Source organism: Nerophis lumbriciformis, linkage group LG34 (genome assembly GCF_033978685.3).
Source record: "Nerophis lumbriciformis linkage group LG34, RoL_Nlum_v2.1, whole genome shotgun sequence".
Classification (NCBI taxonomy): domain Eukaryota; kingdom Metazoa; phylum Chordata; class Actinopteri; order Syngnathiformes; family Syngnathidae; genus Nerophis; species Nerophis lumbriciformis.
The window spans coordinates 15,652,854-15,672,159 of NC_084581.2; the positions used below are offsets into that span (position 1 = coordinate 15,652,854).

General features: G+C 39.7%; 1 protein-coding gene across 2 annotated transcripts in view; it reads left to right on the forward strand.

The window, feature by feature from the left end:
- adcy3b (adenylate cyclase 3b) overlaps nucleotides 1-19,306 on the forward strand; it is an 88,176-nt gene that overhangs the window by 64,153 nt on the left and 4,717 nt on the right. For both annotated transcript variants that reach the window (XM_061929922.2, XM_061929921.2), the window contains exons 3-18: nucleotides 1,644-1,789; nucleotides 1,880-1,991; nucleotides 2,057-2,184; nucleotides 2,407-2,565; nucleotides 2,632-2,791; nucleotides 2,955-3,053; nucleotides 4,124-4,200; nucleotides 4,373-4,531; nucleotides 4,617-4,704; nucleotides 4,768-4,884; nucleotides 8,135-8,400; nucleotides 9,870-9,951; nucleotides 10,025-10,183; nucleotides 10,285-10,431; nucleotides 15,127-15,246; nucleotides 15,340-15,466. In XM_061929922.2, coding sequence (XP_061785906.2) covers nucleotides 1,644-1,789; nucleotides 1,880-1,991; nucleotides 2,057-2,184; nucleotides 2,407-2,565; nucleotides 2,632-2,791; nucleotides 2,955-3,053; nucleotides 4,124-4,200; nucleotides 4,373-4,531; nucleotides 4,617-4,704; nucleotides 4,768-4,884; nucleotides 8,135-8,400; nucleotides 9,870-9,951; nucleotides 10,025-10,183; nucleotides 10,285-10,431; nucleotides 15,127-15,246; nucleotides 15,340-15,466 — 2,146 coding nt within the window. The remainder of the gene's footprint in view (nucleotides 1-1,643; nucleotides 1,790-1,879; nucleotides 1,992-2,056; nucleotides 2,185-2,406; nucleotides 2,566-2,631; nucleotides 2,792-2,954; nucleotides 3,054-4,123; nucleotides 4,201-4,372; nucleotides 4,532-4,616; nucleotides 4,705-4,767; nucleotides 4,885-8,134; nucleotides 8,401-9,869; nucleotides 9,952-10,024; nucleotides 10,184-10,284; nucleotides 10,432-15,126; nucleotides 15,247-15,339; nucleotides 15,467-19,306) is intronic.

The window sequence follows — 19,306 nt, forward strand, 5'->3', positions numbered from 1 at the left end:
AGGTTGATTGGCAACACTAAATTGGCCCTAGTGTGTGAATGTGAGTGTGAATGTTGTCTATCTATCTGTGTTGGCCCTGTGATGAGGTGGTGACTTGTCCAGGGTGTATCCCGCCTTCCGCCCGATTGTAGCTGAGATAGGGTCCAGCGCCCCCCGCGACCCCGAAGGGAATAAGCGGTAGAAAATGGATGGATGGATGATATAAATATACCCGCAACCCCTAGAGCAGTGGTTCTTAACCTTGTTGGAAGTACCAAACCCCACCAGTTTCATATGTGCATCCACCGAACCCTTCTTTAGTCAAAAAAAAATAATACATATATATATATATATATATATATGTATATATATATATATATATATATATATATATATATATTGTTCTTTTCAAATTCAAGACAAAGTTGCATGTTTTTTTAGTGGTGCACAAAATGAACCGTGCATGAACATTACTTTGTTCAAAGAACAAAACCAACACAGTGCATTAACTCACAACAAATTACACACTTGCAAATCAGATGGAAAATTAGAGGGAACATTTTTTGGGGGGTATCCATAATACGCCGATAGGGAGAAGTTTTTATTTACACGATGAATCGGGTGTGTCTTGACCTCCGCGGCGGAGGCTCCGCCGAACCCCTGAGGCCGACTCACCGAACCCCTAGGGTTCGGTCGAACCTAGGTTAAGAACCACTGCCCTAGAGGGATAAGCAGTAGAAAATGGCTGGATGGATGGATATACATATAATAGGTTATAGACTGGTTTGGTATCTATTGCCACAGGGCACCATCAGAGAAGTGGTTCCTCAGTCTGGTGGTCCTACTCTGGATACTTTGATGCCTCTTGTCTGAGTGAAGGCGGTCAAAGAGAGGGTGTACAGGGTGGGTAGGATCCTTGGGTATGCCGAGAGCCCTCTTCCTGCATCTGCTGATGAAGATGTCTTTGGTGTTGGAAAAGCTGCTCCCCGCGATCTTCTGAGCAGCTTTCAACACCTTCTGCAGTGTCTTCCTCTTGTCAGCCGCGCTGCTGCTAGGCCACCATGTTATGCTGGTGCAAAGGGTACTCTCGTAGTACATATCTGTAGAAACTCTTAAGGATAGAGCTCCATAGTCCAAAAAGCCGCAGCTTCCTGAGGAAGTAGAGAAGCTAGTGTGCTTTTTTGAGCATACAGGAAGTGTTGTGTCTCCAGGCCAGGTCCCTGGATAGATGAACCTCAAGATACCTGAAGCTGGAGATCATTTTTACATCTGCTGCTCGATGTGCCGGGGGGGCCTCCCTGAAGTTCACCTCCATCTCCTTAGTTGGTTTTACATTGATGCAAAGGTTGTTGCATTTGCACCAATCGACAAGGTATCAGATTCTATCTCCTTTTTGTACTCTGACTCATTGCTGTCTGTGATGCATCCCACTATTGCTGTGTCATCTGCAAACTTCACAATATGACCGATTGGGCCTTTGTGGTGTTTAGCAGTGCACTCACAGTGTTTAAATGGATTGTGCCTACTTTACAGAGTTTTTGTGAAAACCATTATGTAGTCTTTGCATTTTCCTACGGACTAAAGCCACGTTTCCACGTTTTCTTTTGAGTCCACACTGACTCTTCTTTCACTCCTCGGCTCTTCTGACACTGTGACCCTCACAGGAAGAATTACTGTTGTCCATACTGCCCAAACACATCGCCGATGAGATGCTGCAGGGCTTGAAGAATCGTGCCGATCAAAACCAGGTCCAGCAACAGCAGCAGCAGCAGTTCAACACCATGTACATGTACCGCCATGAACACGTTAGGTTAGCCTCTGAAGTGTTGATTCTAAAGTTTGATATAGAGACGGGCCAAGATAGGCCTGAAATTAACTGCGCTCTCTGCTCCACATCCAGCATCCTGTTTGCCGACATTGTGGGCTTCACCCAGCTGTCTTCTACCTGCAGCGCACAGGAGCTGGTGAAGCTGCTCAATGAGCTCTTTGCCCGTTTCGATAAACTGTCCGAAGTAAGTACAAACATGATGATGTTCCCTCCATTAAAGTTTGATTTTGATTTGGCTTCACTTTACAGCGACACCATCAACTGCGAATAAAGATCCTGGGCGACTGCTACTACTGCATCTGTGGTCTTCCCAACTTCAGAGAGGACCATGCCGCCTGCTCCATCATGATGGGCCTCTCAATGGTAGAAGCCATCTCGTAAGTGGTCGCCAGCCTACAGATACAAAATGACGTGTTCCCAATAGGGATTACTGCAATCACTTTTAAGATGTATACATTCCAGCATCAAGGCTAGATTTTGGACATCAAACTTATATAATACCAATATAGTACGACTACAAGCATGGGACTCTTAACTGTCTGATGGAGAAATATCCAGAGAGATAAGGATGACGTTCTCTTTTTTCTTTCCTGTGTCAGTTACGTGCGAGAGAAGACCAAAACAGAGGTGGACATGCGAGTGGGTGTCCACACCGGCACTGTTCTGGGAGGAGTTCTGGGCCAGAAGCGCTGGCAGTTTGACGTTTGGTCCACGGACGTCACCGTAGCTAATAAGATGGAATCTGGAGGGATTCCCGGGTAGGAGAGCCACTTGTTTGCTTTTTGCGATGAGGATTATTTGAGAGTTTTGCTTCTGCATGGCAGGCGAGTGCATATTTCCCAGAGCACCAAGGAGAGTCTTCACGGAGAGTTTGAACTGGAGCCTGGTAATGGCAGCGAAAGATGCGAGTATCTGCTGGAGAAAGGCATTGACACTTATTTGGTTGTGGTGCCTAAAAAGAAATGCCATAAGCTGAATGGGAAAGTGAGTCTGCACTTTTTAATGCCGTCTATCTATTAATCTTTACTTATAGAACTGTGGATTCCTAGAGTTAAGCAAGAGAAAGTATCAACTAGAGTTAAGACACACTTTCCCATGCTATTGACTGATAAAGTGTCTCCAAATCTTTCCTGCATTCCTCTTCCAGACATCCAGTGTTTTGTACGCGGGAAGGTCTCACCAGTTGATTAACACCACATCAAACCACGCAGCCTCGTCATCTCCAGTGTCGGAGTCACAACAGGAGGTGAAGTAAAATTCATGTCCTGATCGACATTCTCAGACCTCCACCAAGGCCAAACAAAGACTCCGTTCTGTCTTAAAAATCAAGCCGAGTCCTGTAGGCGGTGATAAAGTGTGCTGGACGAAGCACACAAGCGTTCTTTCACCACAGCGCCATCTGCTGGATCTGCTAGGTCACTGCATCACCTGATGGACCAGTGTAAAAATACCATAAGGATGTTCCAATCAGCTGTCGATTCCGGTATTGATCTATCGATCGATAATCCATTAGTGAGATCGGTCAATACGATGCATTACCTGCAAATTTTTTAAATTATTTATGGTTAGTGCTATTGACAGTTTAACTTTATCAACACAATATTTAAGCTAGTTTCTTATTCTATTTTATTACATCCAATTGTTTAAGCAAAACAAAGTTGATAGTACCCAATAACTAAACAAAAGCCAAAAATTACAATCTGCTACTTTTTAAAAAATCCTTTAGGTTTTGCCCTTAACGTCTTTCTATGTCCAGGGAATTATTCCCTAAGTTTGTAAACTTAAAAAAACAAAACAAAAATTTTGAGAAAATAAGAATATCAACCTAATTACTCAAGTATAGATCATATACTGATACCACCCTAAGTAATACCACCACCAATTTATAGATCAATCCACCCTCCCCTTAAGTGTGTACTGGCTGCAACAATGCTGACAGTCAGCATTTGCTGTTATATTATAATCTTTCTAGATTCTTATTATTCTAATTGTTAACTTTCTGTTGAAAGCTTCACTAAAGACATATTTCTTGGTGTTGTTTTAAGCTAGCTTAGCGGTTAGTTTATCTTATAGGAGGCCTGTTCCTGGCTTGCTCTCGGTGGGTAACATGTTTAGCCTTGTCCTCCAGTGATAATGTTACTTGATAATGATGACTTAAGATACTAAGACGTGCAGTTTATTTGCTGTAATGGAGGTGATTATTATTATTAGTTTAGGGGAGCAGCTGTACACTGTACATCTAGGTACATCCCTAATATTTTAATAATATAATAAATAATAAGTGATAATCTTACCGCTTTTTGTGTGTGTCCCAAGAGGAACAGACTGGTTGAAGAGCAATTCATCAATGTGCGGTTACAGCGGGAGCTCCTGGAAAGAGAAAGGCGGCAAATGTAAGTGTGAAGTGAAGTGAAGTGAATTACATTTATATAGCGCTTTTTCTCAAGTGACTCAAAGCGCTTTACATTGTGAAACCCAATATCTAAGTTACATTTAAACCAGTAAGAAGATCATAACATCAAAATGCATCAAATGTTGGTCTGTACTCATTCATTTCCATTCCAGAATGAAGAACCTGATCCATCCCGTCTCGCTTTGGTTTGTTGATGGCAAGCTGGAGACGCATTACTCCTCAGAGAAGGAGAAGCGCAGCGGGGCGGCGTTCTGCTGCTGCGCTATTGTGCTTCTCTTCATCACGGCAATGGAGGTGTTCATAGATCCTCTGTAAGTCCTCTGTTTAGGAGATGCTTGTGTGGTTTTTAGTCGAAGCAAACTGAAGCTACAGTGTGTGTTGTTGTTGTTGTTGCAGACTGGTTGTGAACTATGTGACTCTTGCAATAGGAGAGTTTCTTTTTTTCATCCTCACCGTGTGCTCCCTGGCCGGTGTCTTCCCCAAGGTGAACTCCGCTCATGTAAATGCCTTGTATTCATGTTTTGACATCCTTATGCTCCATGTGTAGATGTTTTCCAAGAAGCTGGTGTCCTTCTCCACTTGGATCGATCGCACGCGCTGGGCAAGAAACACGTGGGCAATGGCGGCCATATTTGTCCTCACAATGGCCATCATTGCTGACATGGTAAGATGGTGCTTGCGACCCAGGATCATCTACTTTAGCAGCAATCTTGTATGTTTATCTATTTATTAATGTACAAAACCCAAAACCAGTGAAGTTGGCAGGTTGTGTAAATCGTAAATAAAAACAAAATACAAATCCGTTTCAACTTATATTCAATTGAATAGACTGCAAAGACAAGATTTTTAACATGCAAACTAGAAAACTTTGTTATTTTTTGCAAATATTAGCTCATTTGGAATTTGATGCCTGCAACATGTTTCAAAAAAGCTGGCACAAGTGGCAAAAAAGACTGAGAAAGTTGAGGAATGCTCATCAAACACTTATTTGGAACATCCCACAAGCGAACAGGCTAATTGGGAACAGGTGGGTGCCACGATTGGGTATAAAAGCATCTTCCATGAAATGCTCAGTCATTCACAAACGAGGATGGGGCGAGGGTCACCACTTTGTGAACAAATGCGTGAGCAAATTGTTTAAGAACAACATTTCTCAACCAGCTATTGCAAGGAATTTAGGGATTTCACCATCTACGGTCTGTAATGTCATCAAAAGGTTCAGAGAATCTGGAGAAATCACTGCACGTAAGCCTAAAACCAACATTGAATGCCCGTGACATTCAATTCCTCAGGTGGTACTGCATCAAAAACCGTCATCAGTGTGTAAATAATATCCCCACGTGGGCTCAGGAACACTTCTGAAACTCACTGTCAGTAACTACAGTTTGTCGCTACATCTGTAAGTGCAGGTTAAAACTTTACTATGCAAAGCGAAAGCCATTAATTAACAACACCCAGAAACGCCGCCGGCTTCTCTGGGCCCGAGCTCATCTAAGATGGACTGATGCAAAGTGGAAAAGTGTTCTGTGGTCGGACGAGTGCACATTTCAAATTGTTTTTGGAAACTGTGGACGTTGTGTCCTCCGGAACAAAGAGGAAAAGAACCATACGGATTGTTATAGGCGCAAAGTTCAAAAGCCAGCATCTCTGATGGTATGGGAGTGTATTAGTGCCCAAGGCATGGGTAACTTACACATCTGTGAAGGCGCCATTAATGCTGAAAGGTACATACAGGTTTTGGAGCAACTTATGTTGCCATCCAAGCAACATTATCATGGACGCCCCTGCTTTTTTCAGCAAGACAATGCCAAGCCACATGTTACAACAGCGTGGCCATAGTAAAAGAGTGCGGGTACTAGACTAGCCTGCCTGTAGTCCAGACCTGTCTCCCATTGAAAATGTGTGGCACAATATGCAGCCTAAAATACCACAACGGAGACCCCCGGACTGTTGAACAACTTAAGCTGTACATCAAGCAAGAATGGGAAAGAATTCCACCAGAAAAGCTTCAAAAATTGGTCTCCTCAGTTCCCAAACGTTTACTGAGTGTTGTTGAAAGGAAAGGCCATGTAACACAGTGGTAAAAATGCCCCTGTGTCAACTTGTTTGCAATGTGTTGCTGCCATTAAATTCTAAGTTAATGATTATTTGCAAAAAAAAAAAAAGTTTCTCTGTTCGAACATTAAATATCTTGTCTTTGCAGTCTATTCAATTGAATATAAGTTGAAAAGGATTTGCAAATCATTGTATTTTGTTTTTATTTACGAATTACACAACATGCCAACTTCACTGGTTTTGGGTTTTGTATTTTTTCAATAGTGCGACTGCTGTATTGATGCCACGCGTCATTTAATTGCCAAGTATGTTGACAACAAATAAATACCTCGCCTCAAATAAACAGATTTAGGTGAAACAGTTCAATTATGACAATATTCTGCCTTTTTATGAGTGTTTAATTATAGGTGTTTTTGTTAATGCTGTTTATATTATTACTATTAATTACGTGTGTATGTGTGTACAGAATTTCAAGTTATATTAATATCGAACACTGTCAAACAAATTCCTTGGTAGAACTAGTAATGACCTCTTCTCAAATGAACCCCTTACCTCAAATAAATGCCCAGTTGTAAAAGAACACCCCCTTATCAATTGTGTCTGTGCTAATATGTTTAACATTTTATTATGTGTTAAAAATGTTATTTAAATAAATAAAACACTGTATTTTACCGACTGTAAGCCGTGCCCACTAAATTTTAGAAGATTTTTTTTTTTCATATATTAGCCGCACCAGACTATAAGTGGCAGATATATACCATTAAGTTTTGAAATGAGATATCTACATAGAAATATTTTGTAAATATTTATTTACATACCTTAATTGTTTCCAATTGGTGTCTGTAACAGGGAAGTAAAGTGGCTGATCAAACAAAGCAGAAAAGTCGCCGATGTCTTTATTCATCCTTAAAAAGATGAATAAGATGTTCTCCTTTTTTTAATAAAGTTCAAGATGCTTATCTGGATTCTTTTTCCTTGTACTTTGTAAACACTTTGAGTTTGAACAGTTTCTTAAAGTTTGATTGCTTTGCTCAATCTATTCCATAAATTAGCCGTTAGCGAAGAAAAATCCATAGATTAGCCGCAGCTTTCTATAAATCGCAGAGTTCAAAGATTGGCAACAAGTAGCGGTTTATTGTCTGGAAAATATGTAAATATTGAGTTTTTATGTTTCATAATGCACATTCATCATATGTAGAAATAAGAATAAGCCTCCTCCCAGATAAACGCCTTATCTCTAATAAACACCTGGAAGCTGCCGCTGCCCCATCTTTTTGTGTGGTTTTTCATGTTTATGTCACGGTACGGGTAAATTATAACATTATACTGTACTGCCATTTTGTTTTATTAATAAAACATTGTATTATATGTATTATTTAATTATTCATTATTAAAATACTATATATACCTGTTGTAAAAAAGGGTATTAAAATTGCTTTACAAATGCATTTGAAGAAATAAAAAAGGCCTCCTCTCCAATAAACGCCTTACCTTGAATCAACGCTTAGTAGTAAATCACTAGTTGATAAAAAAAAAAAAAAAAAAAAGTTTTTATTTTCTTGTTTGTTTTTAAATAATGTCTTGCATTTATTCTCATTATAGACTGTAATGTCTTCCATGTGTCTGCCTTGTCTCTCTCCCTGTGGGCTCTACATGTGTTGCTGCTTGCAGCCTCATTTGTCGCGGCCCCCAAAGGACTCTGTTATCACACTGATGCCTTTTAGCTCCCGACAGCCGTCGAGTACGCTTTGGTGCACGTTCTAAACTGTCACATGGAGATGACACAAAATGAAATGCTTGTCATCACTTATTTTAAATTAGCTGTCGCACGCTTACACTAATCTCTCCTGTTTTTGCAGCTCAGCTGTGTGCCGCCACATTTCCAGGTGGTCAACAGCACCTCCGACCACACACTGGACACGTTGGGCGAATGCGCGGAAAACCCCAAGCACTACAGTTTCATGACTGTGATGGCGCTAATCGCCACCGCCATGCTGGTGCAGGTCAGCCACCTAATCAAGCTAGGCCTGATGACGCTGGTCGTCACGGCGACGGGAGCTGTTAACATCTACAGCTGGCGGAACAATTACGACCTTTATGACTTTTTACACTTTGCCTCCCACAGGTAGAATCTCTTATTGAATTTAGAAGATCATTAATGTTATTTTTTATAATTCATAAATGTATTGTAATAACATAGTTATTTTTAAATGATGTTATTTAACACACTTTAACTTTAACTTAACAATAGATTAAATTTCCTTTCAATATATAACAAGACAAAAAATACAATTACAATAGTGCAATATGGTGGTGCTATATATATATATATATATATATATATATATATATATATATATATATATATATATATATATATATATATATATATATATATATATACATACAGTACAGGCCAAAGGTTTGGACACACCTTCTCATTCAATGCGTTTTCTTTATTTTCATGACTATTTACATTGTAGATTGTCACTGAAGGCATCAAAACTATGAATGAACACATGTGGAGTTATGTACTTAACAAAAAAAGGTGAAATAACTGAAAACATGTTTTATATTGTAGTTTCTTCAAAATAGCCACCCTTTGGTCTAAATACTGCTTTGCACACTCTTGGCATTCTCTCTATGAGCTTCAAGCACACCCGTGAAGTGAAAACCATTTCAGGTGACTACCTCTTGAAGCACATCGAGAGAATGCCAAAAGTGTGCAAAGCCGTAATCAGAGCAAAGGGTGGCTATTTTGAAGAAACTAGAATACAAAACATGTTTTCAGTTATTTTTTTGCCACGTGTTCATTCATAGTTTTGATGCCTTCAGTGACAATCTACAATGTAAATAGTCATGAAAATAAAGAAAACGCATTGAATGAGGTGTGTCCAAACTTTTGGTCTGTAATGTGTATATATATATATATATATATATATATATATATATATATATATATATATATATATATATATATATATATATATATATATATATGTGTCAAGGTTACTGTGGTTTATTCGTTATACAGTGCTCAATACCGGGGTAGAGTGGAATATACCTACTAGAACACCTACTCAGTGGCCTAGTGGTTAGAGTGTCCGCCCTGAGATGGGTAGGTTGTGAGTTCAAACCCTGGCCGAGTCATACCAAAGACTATAAAAATGATGCTTGGCACTCAGCATCAAGGGTTGGAATTGGGGGTTGAATCACCAAAAATGATTCCCGGGCGCGGCCACCGCTGCTGCTCACTGCTCCCCTCACCTCCCAGGGGGTGATCAAGGGTGATGGGTCAAATGCAGAGAATAATTTCGCCACACCTCGTGTGTGTGTGACAATCATTGGTACTTTAACTTTAACTTTAACTTTATACTTTAGGTCAGGAAAAAACACAGAGGCTATATATCCCTACAAGCCTGTTTCCCTACAAAACAGGCTTGTAGGGATGATATAGCCTCTGTGTTTTTTCCTGACCTAATGTATATATATATACACACAAAAATATGAAAATCTGTTTCATATTTAATTAGGAATTGCAATTGATGCTTCCATCTTATAATATTGCTATTGGAATGGAATTTCTTATTCCAGTGCATCCATGGTACCATCCAAGTACCTCATGACCATGATGACCATCGTCATGATGCTCAGCTTCTACCTCTTCTCCCGCCATGTGAGTGGGTCCCCTTCTGCAGCCCCAGTCGCGTGACCTTTCGTTGACGGTCGCTTATTCTGTGTTTGTAAAGTCGGAGCGTCAGTCCAGAAAGTTGTTCCTGTGGAAGATTGGCGTGCACGATCAGAAGGAGCGAGTGCTGGAGATGAGGCGCTGGAATGAAGCGCTGGTCACTAACATGCTGCCGGAGCATGTCGCCAAACACTTCCTAGGCACTAAAAAGAGAGATGAGGTGTGTCCCGCATTTATCACAAATACATAAAGACTAATCAACTGTTACAAATACAAAGGTGTCCAATTATCCTATTAATTCGTAATATTTTGTCATTTCAGGAGTTGTACAGTCAGTCGTACGATGAAGTAGGTGTGATGTTCGCATCCATCCCTAACTTTTCAGACTTCTACACCGAGGAGAGCATCAACAATGGCGGCATCGAGTGCCTCCGCATTCTCAACGAAATCATTTCAGACTTTGACGGTGTGAGTCTTATTATCAAAGAGCCTCCATGAACTTGGACCTTATTAGGACCTTTAACCCATCACTAGTAATCCGTTTTAAAAGGTCTGACAAAAACTGACACAATTTTTCCCAGTGGAAATAATAATTAAATCATTAAAATCCAATTAATTGGTTCTAGAACCCCAAAAATATTAACACAAAACACAATTTAATAGAAAATAATGATAGTTTAGCATGCAAACAACAATGAGAAATTAACATAAACAACCAATGAAATGGATAATGATGACGCATCTTTTATTGACTCTTTGGTGATGAAGGCACTGGAGAGCCACTCAGATGCCACTTTTGTACGTAAATTATTTTTGCAAGTTCTTTCTTTGTAAGTTGTTTTTTTAGTTCAGTAGTGTTCCTCACCATCTTTGTCAAAGTGCTGGTACTTGCAAAAAAAAAGCAGAGACTGAATCCCCATTCTTTGTTTGGACACTCGTTACCGTGGAATTATACGCTGGCAAATGGACAAATTTGTTACCCGCAATGTTTTTGTAAACCAAAAACATTTTAAACCAGTGGTCCCCAAACTATGGCTCGAGGGCCGGATACGGCCCACCAGCGTCCAAAATCCGGACCGTGGGAAGTACCAAGTTAAAATGTTTTATTTTTTTAGTATTATTATTTTTTTTAAATCTGTCCTTTCTAATTCATTTTCTACCGCTTGTTACTCTTGGTGTCTCCTAGCTACTCAGGCAAATCATATTGTCTAAAAATGCATTTTCGTATTGATAACTTGACATCATCGCCGGAGTGTCGGACGAGCGGGCGGCAAGTGCATGCTCTTTCAGTCAATTAGTGCGCAAGGAATATATATATACTGTATATATATATATATATATATATATATATATATATATACATATACACACACATATATTTATACATATATATACACACACATATATTTATACATATATACATATACACACATATATATATATACATATATCCATCCATCCATCTTCTTCCGCTTATCCGAGGTCGGGTCGCGGGGCCAGCAGCCTAAGCAGGGAAGCCCAGACTTCCCTCTCCCCAGCCACTTCGTCCAGCTCTTCCTGTGGGACCCCGAGGCGTTCCCAGGCCAGCCGGGAGACATAGTCTTCCCAACGTGTCCTGGGTCTTCCCCGCGGCCTCCTACCGGTCGGACGTGCCCTAAACACCTCCCTAGGGAGGCGTTCGGGTGGCATCCTAACCAGATGCCCGAACCACCTCATCTGGCTCCTCTCGATGTATATATATATATATATATACACATATATATGTATATATATATATATATACATATATATATATATATATATACATACAGCCCGGCCCCGGGCCAAATTGTTTTAACCCAATGCGGCCCCTGAGTCAAAAAGTTTGGGGAACCCTTGACCTAGATTGAAAAGATTACAGTCAAAGATCCTTGATGGCAAAGGAGCGCACTGCTATTTTTAGGGACATGCTACAAAAGAAAATAAGTCAAAGATCCTCTATAGTGCATGACAGCAGTAGGCTGTTTTTATAGGATCTACTTCAAAAATGCTCACCATGCAGAGATCCTCTATAAAACAGAAGCGTTCTGCTGTTTTTAAAAATCTGCTGCAAAAGTAATAGTCAAAGTTTCTCCTACTGACAGGAAAGTTCTGCTGATTTTAAGGACCAGCTGAAATAAAAACATTAGTCAAAGATACTTTGTACGACTGGAGCGCTCGACTGTTTTTAAGTACTTACTGAAAAAATAAACGTTAGCCAAAGATCCTTTATGCAACAGTAGCAAATTGCTGATTTTTAGCCCGTACTGCAAAAACGCTAGTTAAAGATTCTCTATATTACGTGAGTATTTGGCTATTTTTAAGGTTAAACTACAAAAATGCTATGCAGTGAAATATCCTATAAATGGAACTCTACAGCTTTTTAGCACTTACTGACAAATGTATATGACAGGAGTCCTTTTCTGTTGTTTTTAGGACCTACTGGAAAAATAAATGTTAGTCAAAGATTCTTGTTGCAACAGGAGCCCATTGCTGACTTTTAGGGCCTACTGCAAAAACGCTGGTCAAAGATTCTCTCAATCAGTGTTTCCTAATGGCTTTGTTGGGACCCGAGTGCCCCCTAGAGGGCTGCCAAAATAAATAAATATCTATTTCTCAGCTGTGGTCTGTATGGGCCGCAGCTGTACTCATAAGAAGTCTGGAGCTAAAATCATAGAGAAGTGTCTTAAGCGCACAATTATGACTAAAGTGGTGAAGCTGCATTTTCATTTGCACTTTAATTTTATTGACAGTTTAGTTCAGAAACATATTCATTTGTAATGTATTTTACTTATTTTAGCCCAACATAATTTTATGTAAAATAATTTGGCGTCAGTTATTTAGTTACTTCTTATGCAGGATATTTGATAATACGTATTTCTCTAATCAGCCTGACCTTAGCAGCTTAAGGTTTATGTGTTAAATGAATAATCCTTGTGATTAACACATGGTTTCATATCATTTGATGAGATTGTAAACTGTAAGTAGGTTGGATTACTAAATACAATTAAAATGCAGAGTAGGGTTTCTAATTCAGTGTTAATATTTGAGTGGCCCCTTTGATGTGGAAAAGTTGGGCCCTGAAGTAAAAAAATTTAAGAACCCCTGATCTCCATTATGAATGTTTAGCTATTTTAAGGATATACTGCAAAAATTAAGTTAAGTTAAAGTTAAAGTACCAATGATTGTCACACATACACTAGGTGTGGTGAAATTTGTCCTCTGCATTTGACCCATCCCCTTGTTCACCCCCTGGGAGGTGAGGGGAGCAGTGGGCAGCAGCATGCTAGTCAAAGATCTTCTACAGGAGAGCTCGACTGTTTTTAGGACCTACTGAATAATTTATATGACAGGAGCCCTTTTCTATTTTTAAAGACCTACTAGAAAAATAACCGTTGGTCAAATGTCCTTTATATGACAGGATCAGCGCTCTGTTGTTTTGGATGATTTAAAGTCCTAGACCAAAAAGACTAGTCAAGACAGGAGAGCGCTGATGTTTTAAGGGACATAGCAAAAAATAAAACTGGTCATAGATCCTCTACAGTACATGACACCAGCCCTTTGCTGTTTTTCAAGGACCTACTGCAAAAATGCTCGCCATTTAGAGATCCTCTGTATAACTAGAGCATTCTGCTGTTTTTAAGGATCTGCTGTAAAAGTGCTAGTCAAAGATCCTCCTAATGCTGTACAGGAATGCCCTGCTTATTTTAAGGTCCAACTGAAATAAAAATGTTAGTCAAAGATCCCATATGTCAAGAGCCTTCTGCTGTTTCTGAAAAGCTACTGCAAAAAAAGTAAAGCTTTACAGATGCCATGTCAGCAGTTTAAGATGTCTACCGGGCTGCATAGTGATATTTAGTTTAGTTTATTTACTTTATTAAGGCTCCCCATTAGTCTCCACCGCAGTGGAGACTATTCTTCCTGGGGTTCAGGCAAAAAACATCACACAATCACAAAACAAATGATTACAATGCAATACAACATGATAAATAATACAACTTTGTAATACAAAAATAGCAACAACAAAAAACAAAAAAACAATAACTTGGAGCTTACATAATAATGTTCATACCAAAGATAAAAAAGAGCAATATAAAAATAGGGTAACACTTTAGCATGGGGAACATATTCTGTTAATAAGCAACTATATATATATATATATATATATATATATATATATTTAGAGTTATTTGGACACTAGGGGAACATATAAGTGTTAGGGTTAGGGTTACTAATAAGCAATAATTCTGAGGTTATTGAGGGAAGACTCTTAGTTAATGGCTTACTGGTTGTACAATAAGGCCATGCAGAATAAGTACTTAATAATGACTAATTAAGAGCCAATATGTTACTAGTTTGCATGTTAATAAGCAACTAATTAATGGTGAATATGTTCCCCATACTAAAGTGTTACCAAAAATAGATGTATATTTTCTGCAAAATTAAAACAAAGAACCAATGGCCTCCAATATACACATTAGTGCACCAAAGACAAACAATATTCTAAGTGACGAAAAAGTAGCATAATGAATCAAATATTACATAAAGTACATACAAAATCAAGATAATATCAATATAAAAATGATAACCAGAAACAAGAATGAATTTAAGCAAATAATAAGTCAAAAGAAGATACATGAACCAGTCATGACATTAGGTACAATCTAGAATAATCTCTTTCCGCAATACTTCTCCTCTCAGTCTATTCTTAAAACCCACTCTGCTGGTGATTGATACCAGATATTGTGGAAGTCGATTCCAGTAAGTGATTGCCCTATACATAAAAGACTTTTTCAAAACATCAGTTTTGGGTTTAAGGTGGGTGAGAGCACCTCTCAGGGCTAGCCTGGTACCATAGTTGTGACTGTCACGAGCAAGCAACAGCTGAGAATACAGAGAAGCAGGTTTATGGTATGTATAGGTGTTTTTAAAAAAAAAATAGAATCAAACTACAAGCTAGTCTTTCACCAACTCTCGTCCATGACAAATCATTATGCATTGTATATAGTATTAGTCTTTGTAAACAGAATTACAGCCATGTTGTAGCGTTTAATTAGGTCTAGTAGAGAGGAAGCCACTTTTTGATTTATTTTTAGGTCTCAGGAGTCCTCTTTTTGACAAATTCTTGTCCACATTATCTCGCAGTTACTAGACAGGGACGAGTTTCGCAACATCACCAAGATCAAGACGATCGGCAGCACCTACATGGCGGCGTCGGGACTCACCCCGAAAAGCAACGCAACTAACGGACAATGCAGCCACAGGGTTTGAAGCTCCATGACTCGCCGTTTTGATCTTTTGCATTGGATTTTTTCTTGATCTCCATGGTAACGGTAATGTCATTGTGGTGTCCCCCAGCCAGAGGACCAGACACTCGTCGAGCACTGGCAGCACCTTGCCGATCTGGCAGACTTTGCATTGGCTATGAAAGTCACCCTCGACAACCTCAACAGACAGTCTTTCAATAACTTCATGCTACGAATCGGTCAGTGTGTGTGCGTGCGTGTGGCTCTGTTGGACATTTAGGACAGCTCTGATTATAGCCGAGGCGTTACCTAAACCAAGGTGTTATTAGCAAGCAAGCGATGATTGAAGAAATGCTGTTATTTCTGAAATGTGACCACACCTTCTTCACTTTGTCACTTTAATCATGGTTCAGAGTGCATGAGAAAGTTTTGAGGAAACCGCAGCTCTCATTGACCACCACAAGCACATTGCAACAACACAGATCCTCTACGGCAGTGTTTTTCAACCTTTTTTGAGCCAAGGCACATTTTTTTCGTTGAAAAAATCCGAAGGCACACAAGCAGAAATCATTAAAAAACGAAACTCAGTTGACAGTAAAAAGTTGTTGTCGCAATTGTTGAATATGACTTTAAAGGCCTACTGAAATGCGATTTTCTTATTTAAACAGGGATAGCAGGTCCATTCTATGTGTCATACTTGATTATTTTGCGATATTGCCATATTTTTGCTGAAAGGATTTAGTAGAGAACATCGATGATAAAGTTCGCAACTTTTGGTCGCTGTTAAAAAAGCCTTGCCTGTACCAGAAGTAGCAGACGAGTAGCGTGACGTCACAGGTTGTGGAGCTCCTCACATCTGCACATTGTTTACAATCATGGCCACCAGCAGCGAGAGCGGTTCGGACCGAGAAAGTGACGATTTCCCCATTAATTTGAGCGAGGATGAAAGATTTGTGGATGAGGAAAGTGAGAGTGAAGGACTAGAGGGCAGTGGGAGCGATTCAGATAGGGAAGATGCTGTGAGAGGCGGGTGGGACCTGATATTCAGCTGGGAATGACTAAAACAGTAAATAAACACAAGACATATATATACTCTATTAGCCACAACACAACCAGGCTTATATTTAATATGCCACAAATGAATCCCGCATAACAAACACCTCCCCCCTCTCGTCCATATAACTCGCCAATACAACTCAAACACCTGCACAACACACTCAATCCCACAGCCCAAAGTACCGTTCACCTCTCCAAAGTTCATACAGCACATATATTTCCCCAAAGTCCCCAAAGTTACGTACGTGACATGCACATAGCGGCACGCACGTACGGGCAAGCGATCAAATGTTTGGAAGCCACAGCTGCATGCGTACTCACGGTACCACGTCTGCATATCCAACTCAAAGTCCTCCTGGTAAGAGTCTCTGTTGTCCCAGTTCTCCACAGGCCAATGGTAAAGCTTGACTGTCATCTTTCGGGAATGTAAACAATGAAACACCGGCCGTGTTTGTGTTGCTGAAGTCGGCCGCAATACACCGCTTCCCACCTACAGCTTTCTTCTTTGCTGTCTCCATTGTTCATTGAACAAATTGCAAAAGATTCACCAACACAGATGTCCAGAATACTGTGGACTTTTGCGATGAAAACAGACTACTTAATAGCTGGCTACCATGCTGTCCCAAAATGTCCTCTACAATCCGTGACGTCACGCGCAGGCGTCATCATACCGAGACGTTTTCAGCAGGATATTTCGCGCAAAATTTAAAATTGCACTTTAGTAAGCTAACCGGCCGTATTGGCATGTGTTGCAATGTTAAGATTTCATCATTGATATATAAACTATCAGACTGCGTGGCCGGTAGTAGTGGGTTTCAGTAGGCCTTTAAACCATAACCAACCATGCATCACTATAGCTCTTGTCTCAAAGTAGGTGTACTGTCACGACCTGTCATATCACGCCGTGACTTATTTTGAGTCTTTTGCTGTTTTCCTGTGTTTAGTGTTTTAGTTCTTGTCTTGCGCTCCATTTTGGTGGCTTTTTCTCTTTTTTTGGTATTTTCCTGTAGCAGTTTCATGTCTTCCTTTGAGCGATATTTCCCGCATCTACTTTGTTTTAGCAATCAAGAATATTTCAGTTGTTTTTATCCTTCTTTGTGGAGACATTGTTGATTGTCATGTCATGTTCGGATGTACTTTGTGGACGCCGTCTTTGCTCCACAGTAAGTCTTTGCTGTCGTCCAGCATTCTGTTTTTGTTTATTTTGTAGACAGTTCAGTTTTAGTTTCGTTCTGCATAGCCTTCCCTAAGCTTCAATGCCTTTTCTTAGGAGCACTCACCTTTTATTTATTTTTGGTTTAAGCATTAGACACCTTTTTACCTGCACACAGCCTCCCGCTGTTTCCGACATCTACAAAGCAATTAGCTACCGGCTGCCACCTACTGATATGGAAGAGTATAACACGGTTACTCTGCCGAGCTCTAGACAGCACTGACACTCAACAACAACATATAATTTGCAGACTATAATTATTGGTTTGCAAAAAATATTTTTAATCCATCTATTTACTACCGCTTATTCCCTTCGGGGTTGCGGGGGGCGCTGGAGCGTATCTCAGCTACAATCGGGCGAAAGGCGGGGTACACCCTGGACAAGTCGCAACCCAAATAGGTGTAATTACTCTTATAGGATCTACTTCAAAAATGCTCCCCATGCAGAGATCATCTATAAAACGGAAGCGTTCTGCCGTTTTTAAAGATCTGCTGCAAAAGTAATAGTCAAAGTTCCTCCTACTGACAGGAAAGTTCTGCTGATTTTAAGGACCGGCTGAAATAGAAACATTAGTCAAAGATACTTTGTACGACTGGAGCAATCGGCTGTTTTTAAGGACTTACTGGAAAAATAAACGTTAGCCAAAGATCCTTTATGCAACAGTAGCACATTGCTGATTTTAGCCCGTACTGCAAAAACGCTAGTCAAAGATTCTCTATATTATGTGAGTATTTGGCTATTTTTAAGGTTATACTGCAAAAATGCTGTATAGTCAAATATCCTATAAATGAAACTCTACAGCTTTTTAGCACCTACCGACAAATGTATATGACAGGAGCGCTTTTCTGTTGTTTTTTTAGGACCTACTGGAAAAATAAATGTCAGTCAAAGATCCTTTTTGCGACAGGAGCCCATTGCTGACTTTTAGGGCCTACTGCAAAAATGCTGGTCAAAGATTCTCTCAATCAGTGTTGATGACTCGCCGTTTTGATCTTTTACATTGGATGTACTCATGGTCCCCCAGCCAGAGGACCAGACACTCGTTGATACAGAGTGCATGAGAAAAGTGTTGAGGAAACCGCAGCTGTCATTGACCACCACAAGCACATTGTGACAACACAGCAGCACTACAACCAATGTTGTAATGACAGTAAGGGGCCAAAGCTGCTCAGTCAGCATTGATAGCGCTGATGAGTTCATTGTAAACACATAACAGTATGGCATGAGTGTCACACCGTAGCAGCTGAGCAGTAGCATTTTGAAGCGCATGCAGAGGTAGATAAAGCTGCTAGATCAGGCCCGGCGGGATGAGTTTGCTAAGTATAAAAATGAGCCAACATTTTTGAATGAAAGAAACTGCTGTTCTAAATGTGTCCACTAGATGTCACAATAGCAATTATGTTTATCTTTGTAGATCAGGGGTAGGGAACGTATGGCTCTCGAGCCAGATGTGGCTCTTTTGATGACTGCATCTGGCTCTCGGATATATCTTAGCTGACATTGCTTAACACGATAAGTAATGAATAATTCTACTGGTAATCACAGTGTTAAAAATAACGTTCGAAATATAAAACATTCTCATACATTTTAATCCATCCATCCGTTTTCTACCGCACCTGTTCAAGAAGTCGCATTAACGATAAGAAGTATTTTATTTATGATTGGTGAATTTCAGAATAACAATGTTATTAAAAATAAGATACTTATTATACTGTAAAATGTTGGTCTTACTTAAAAATGCACGCATTTAGTTGTATTCAGTGTTAAAAAATATTATATGGCTCACACGGAAATACATTTTTAATATATT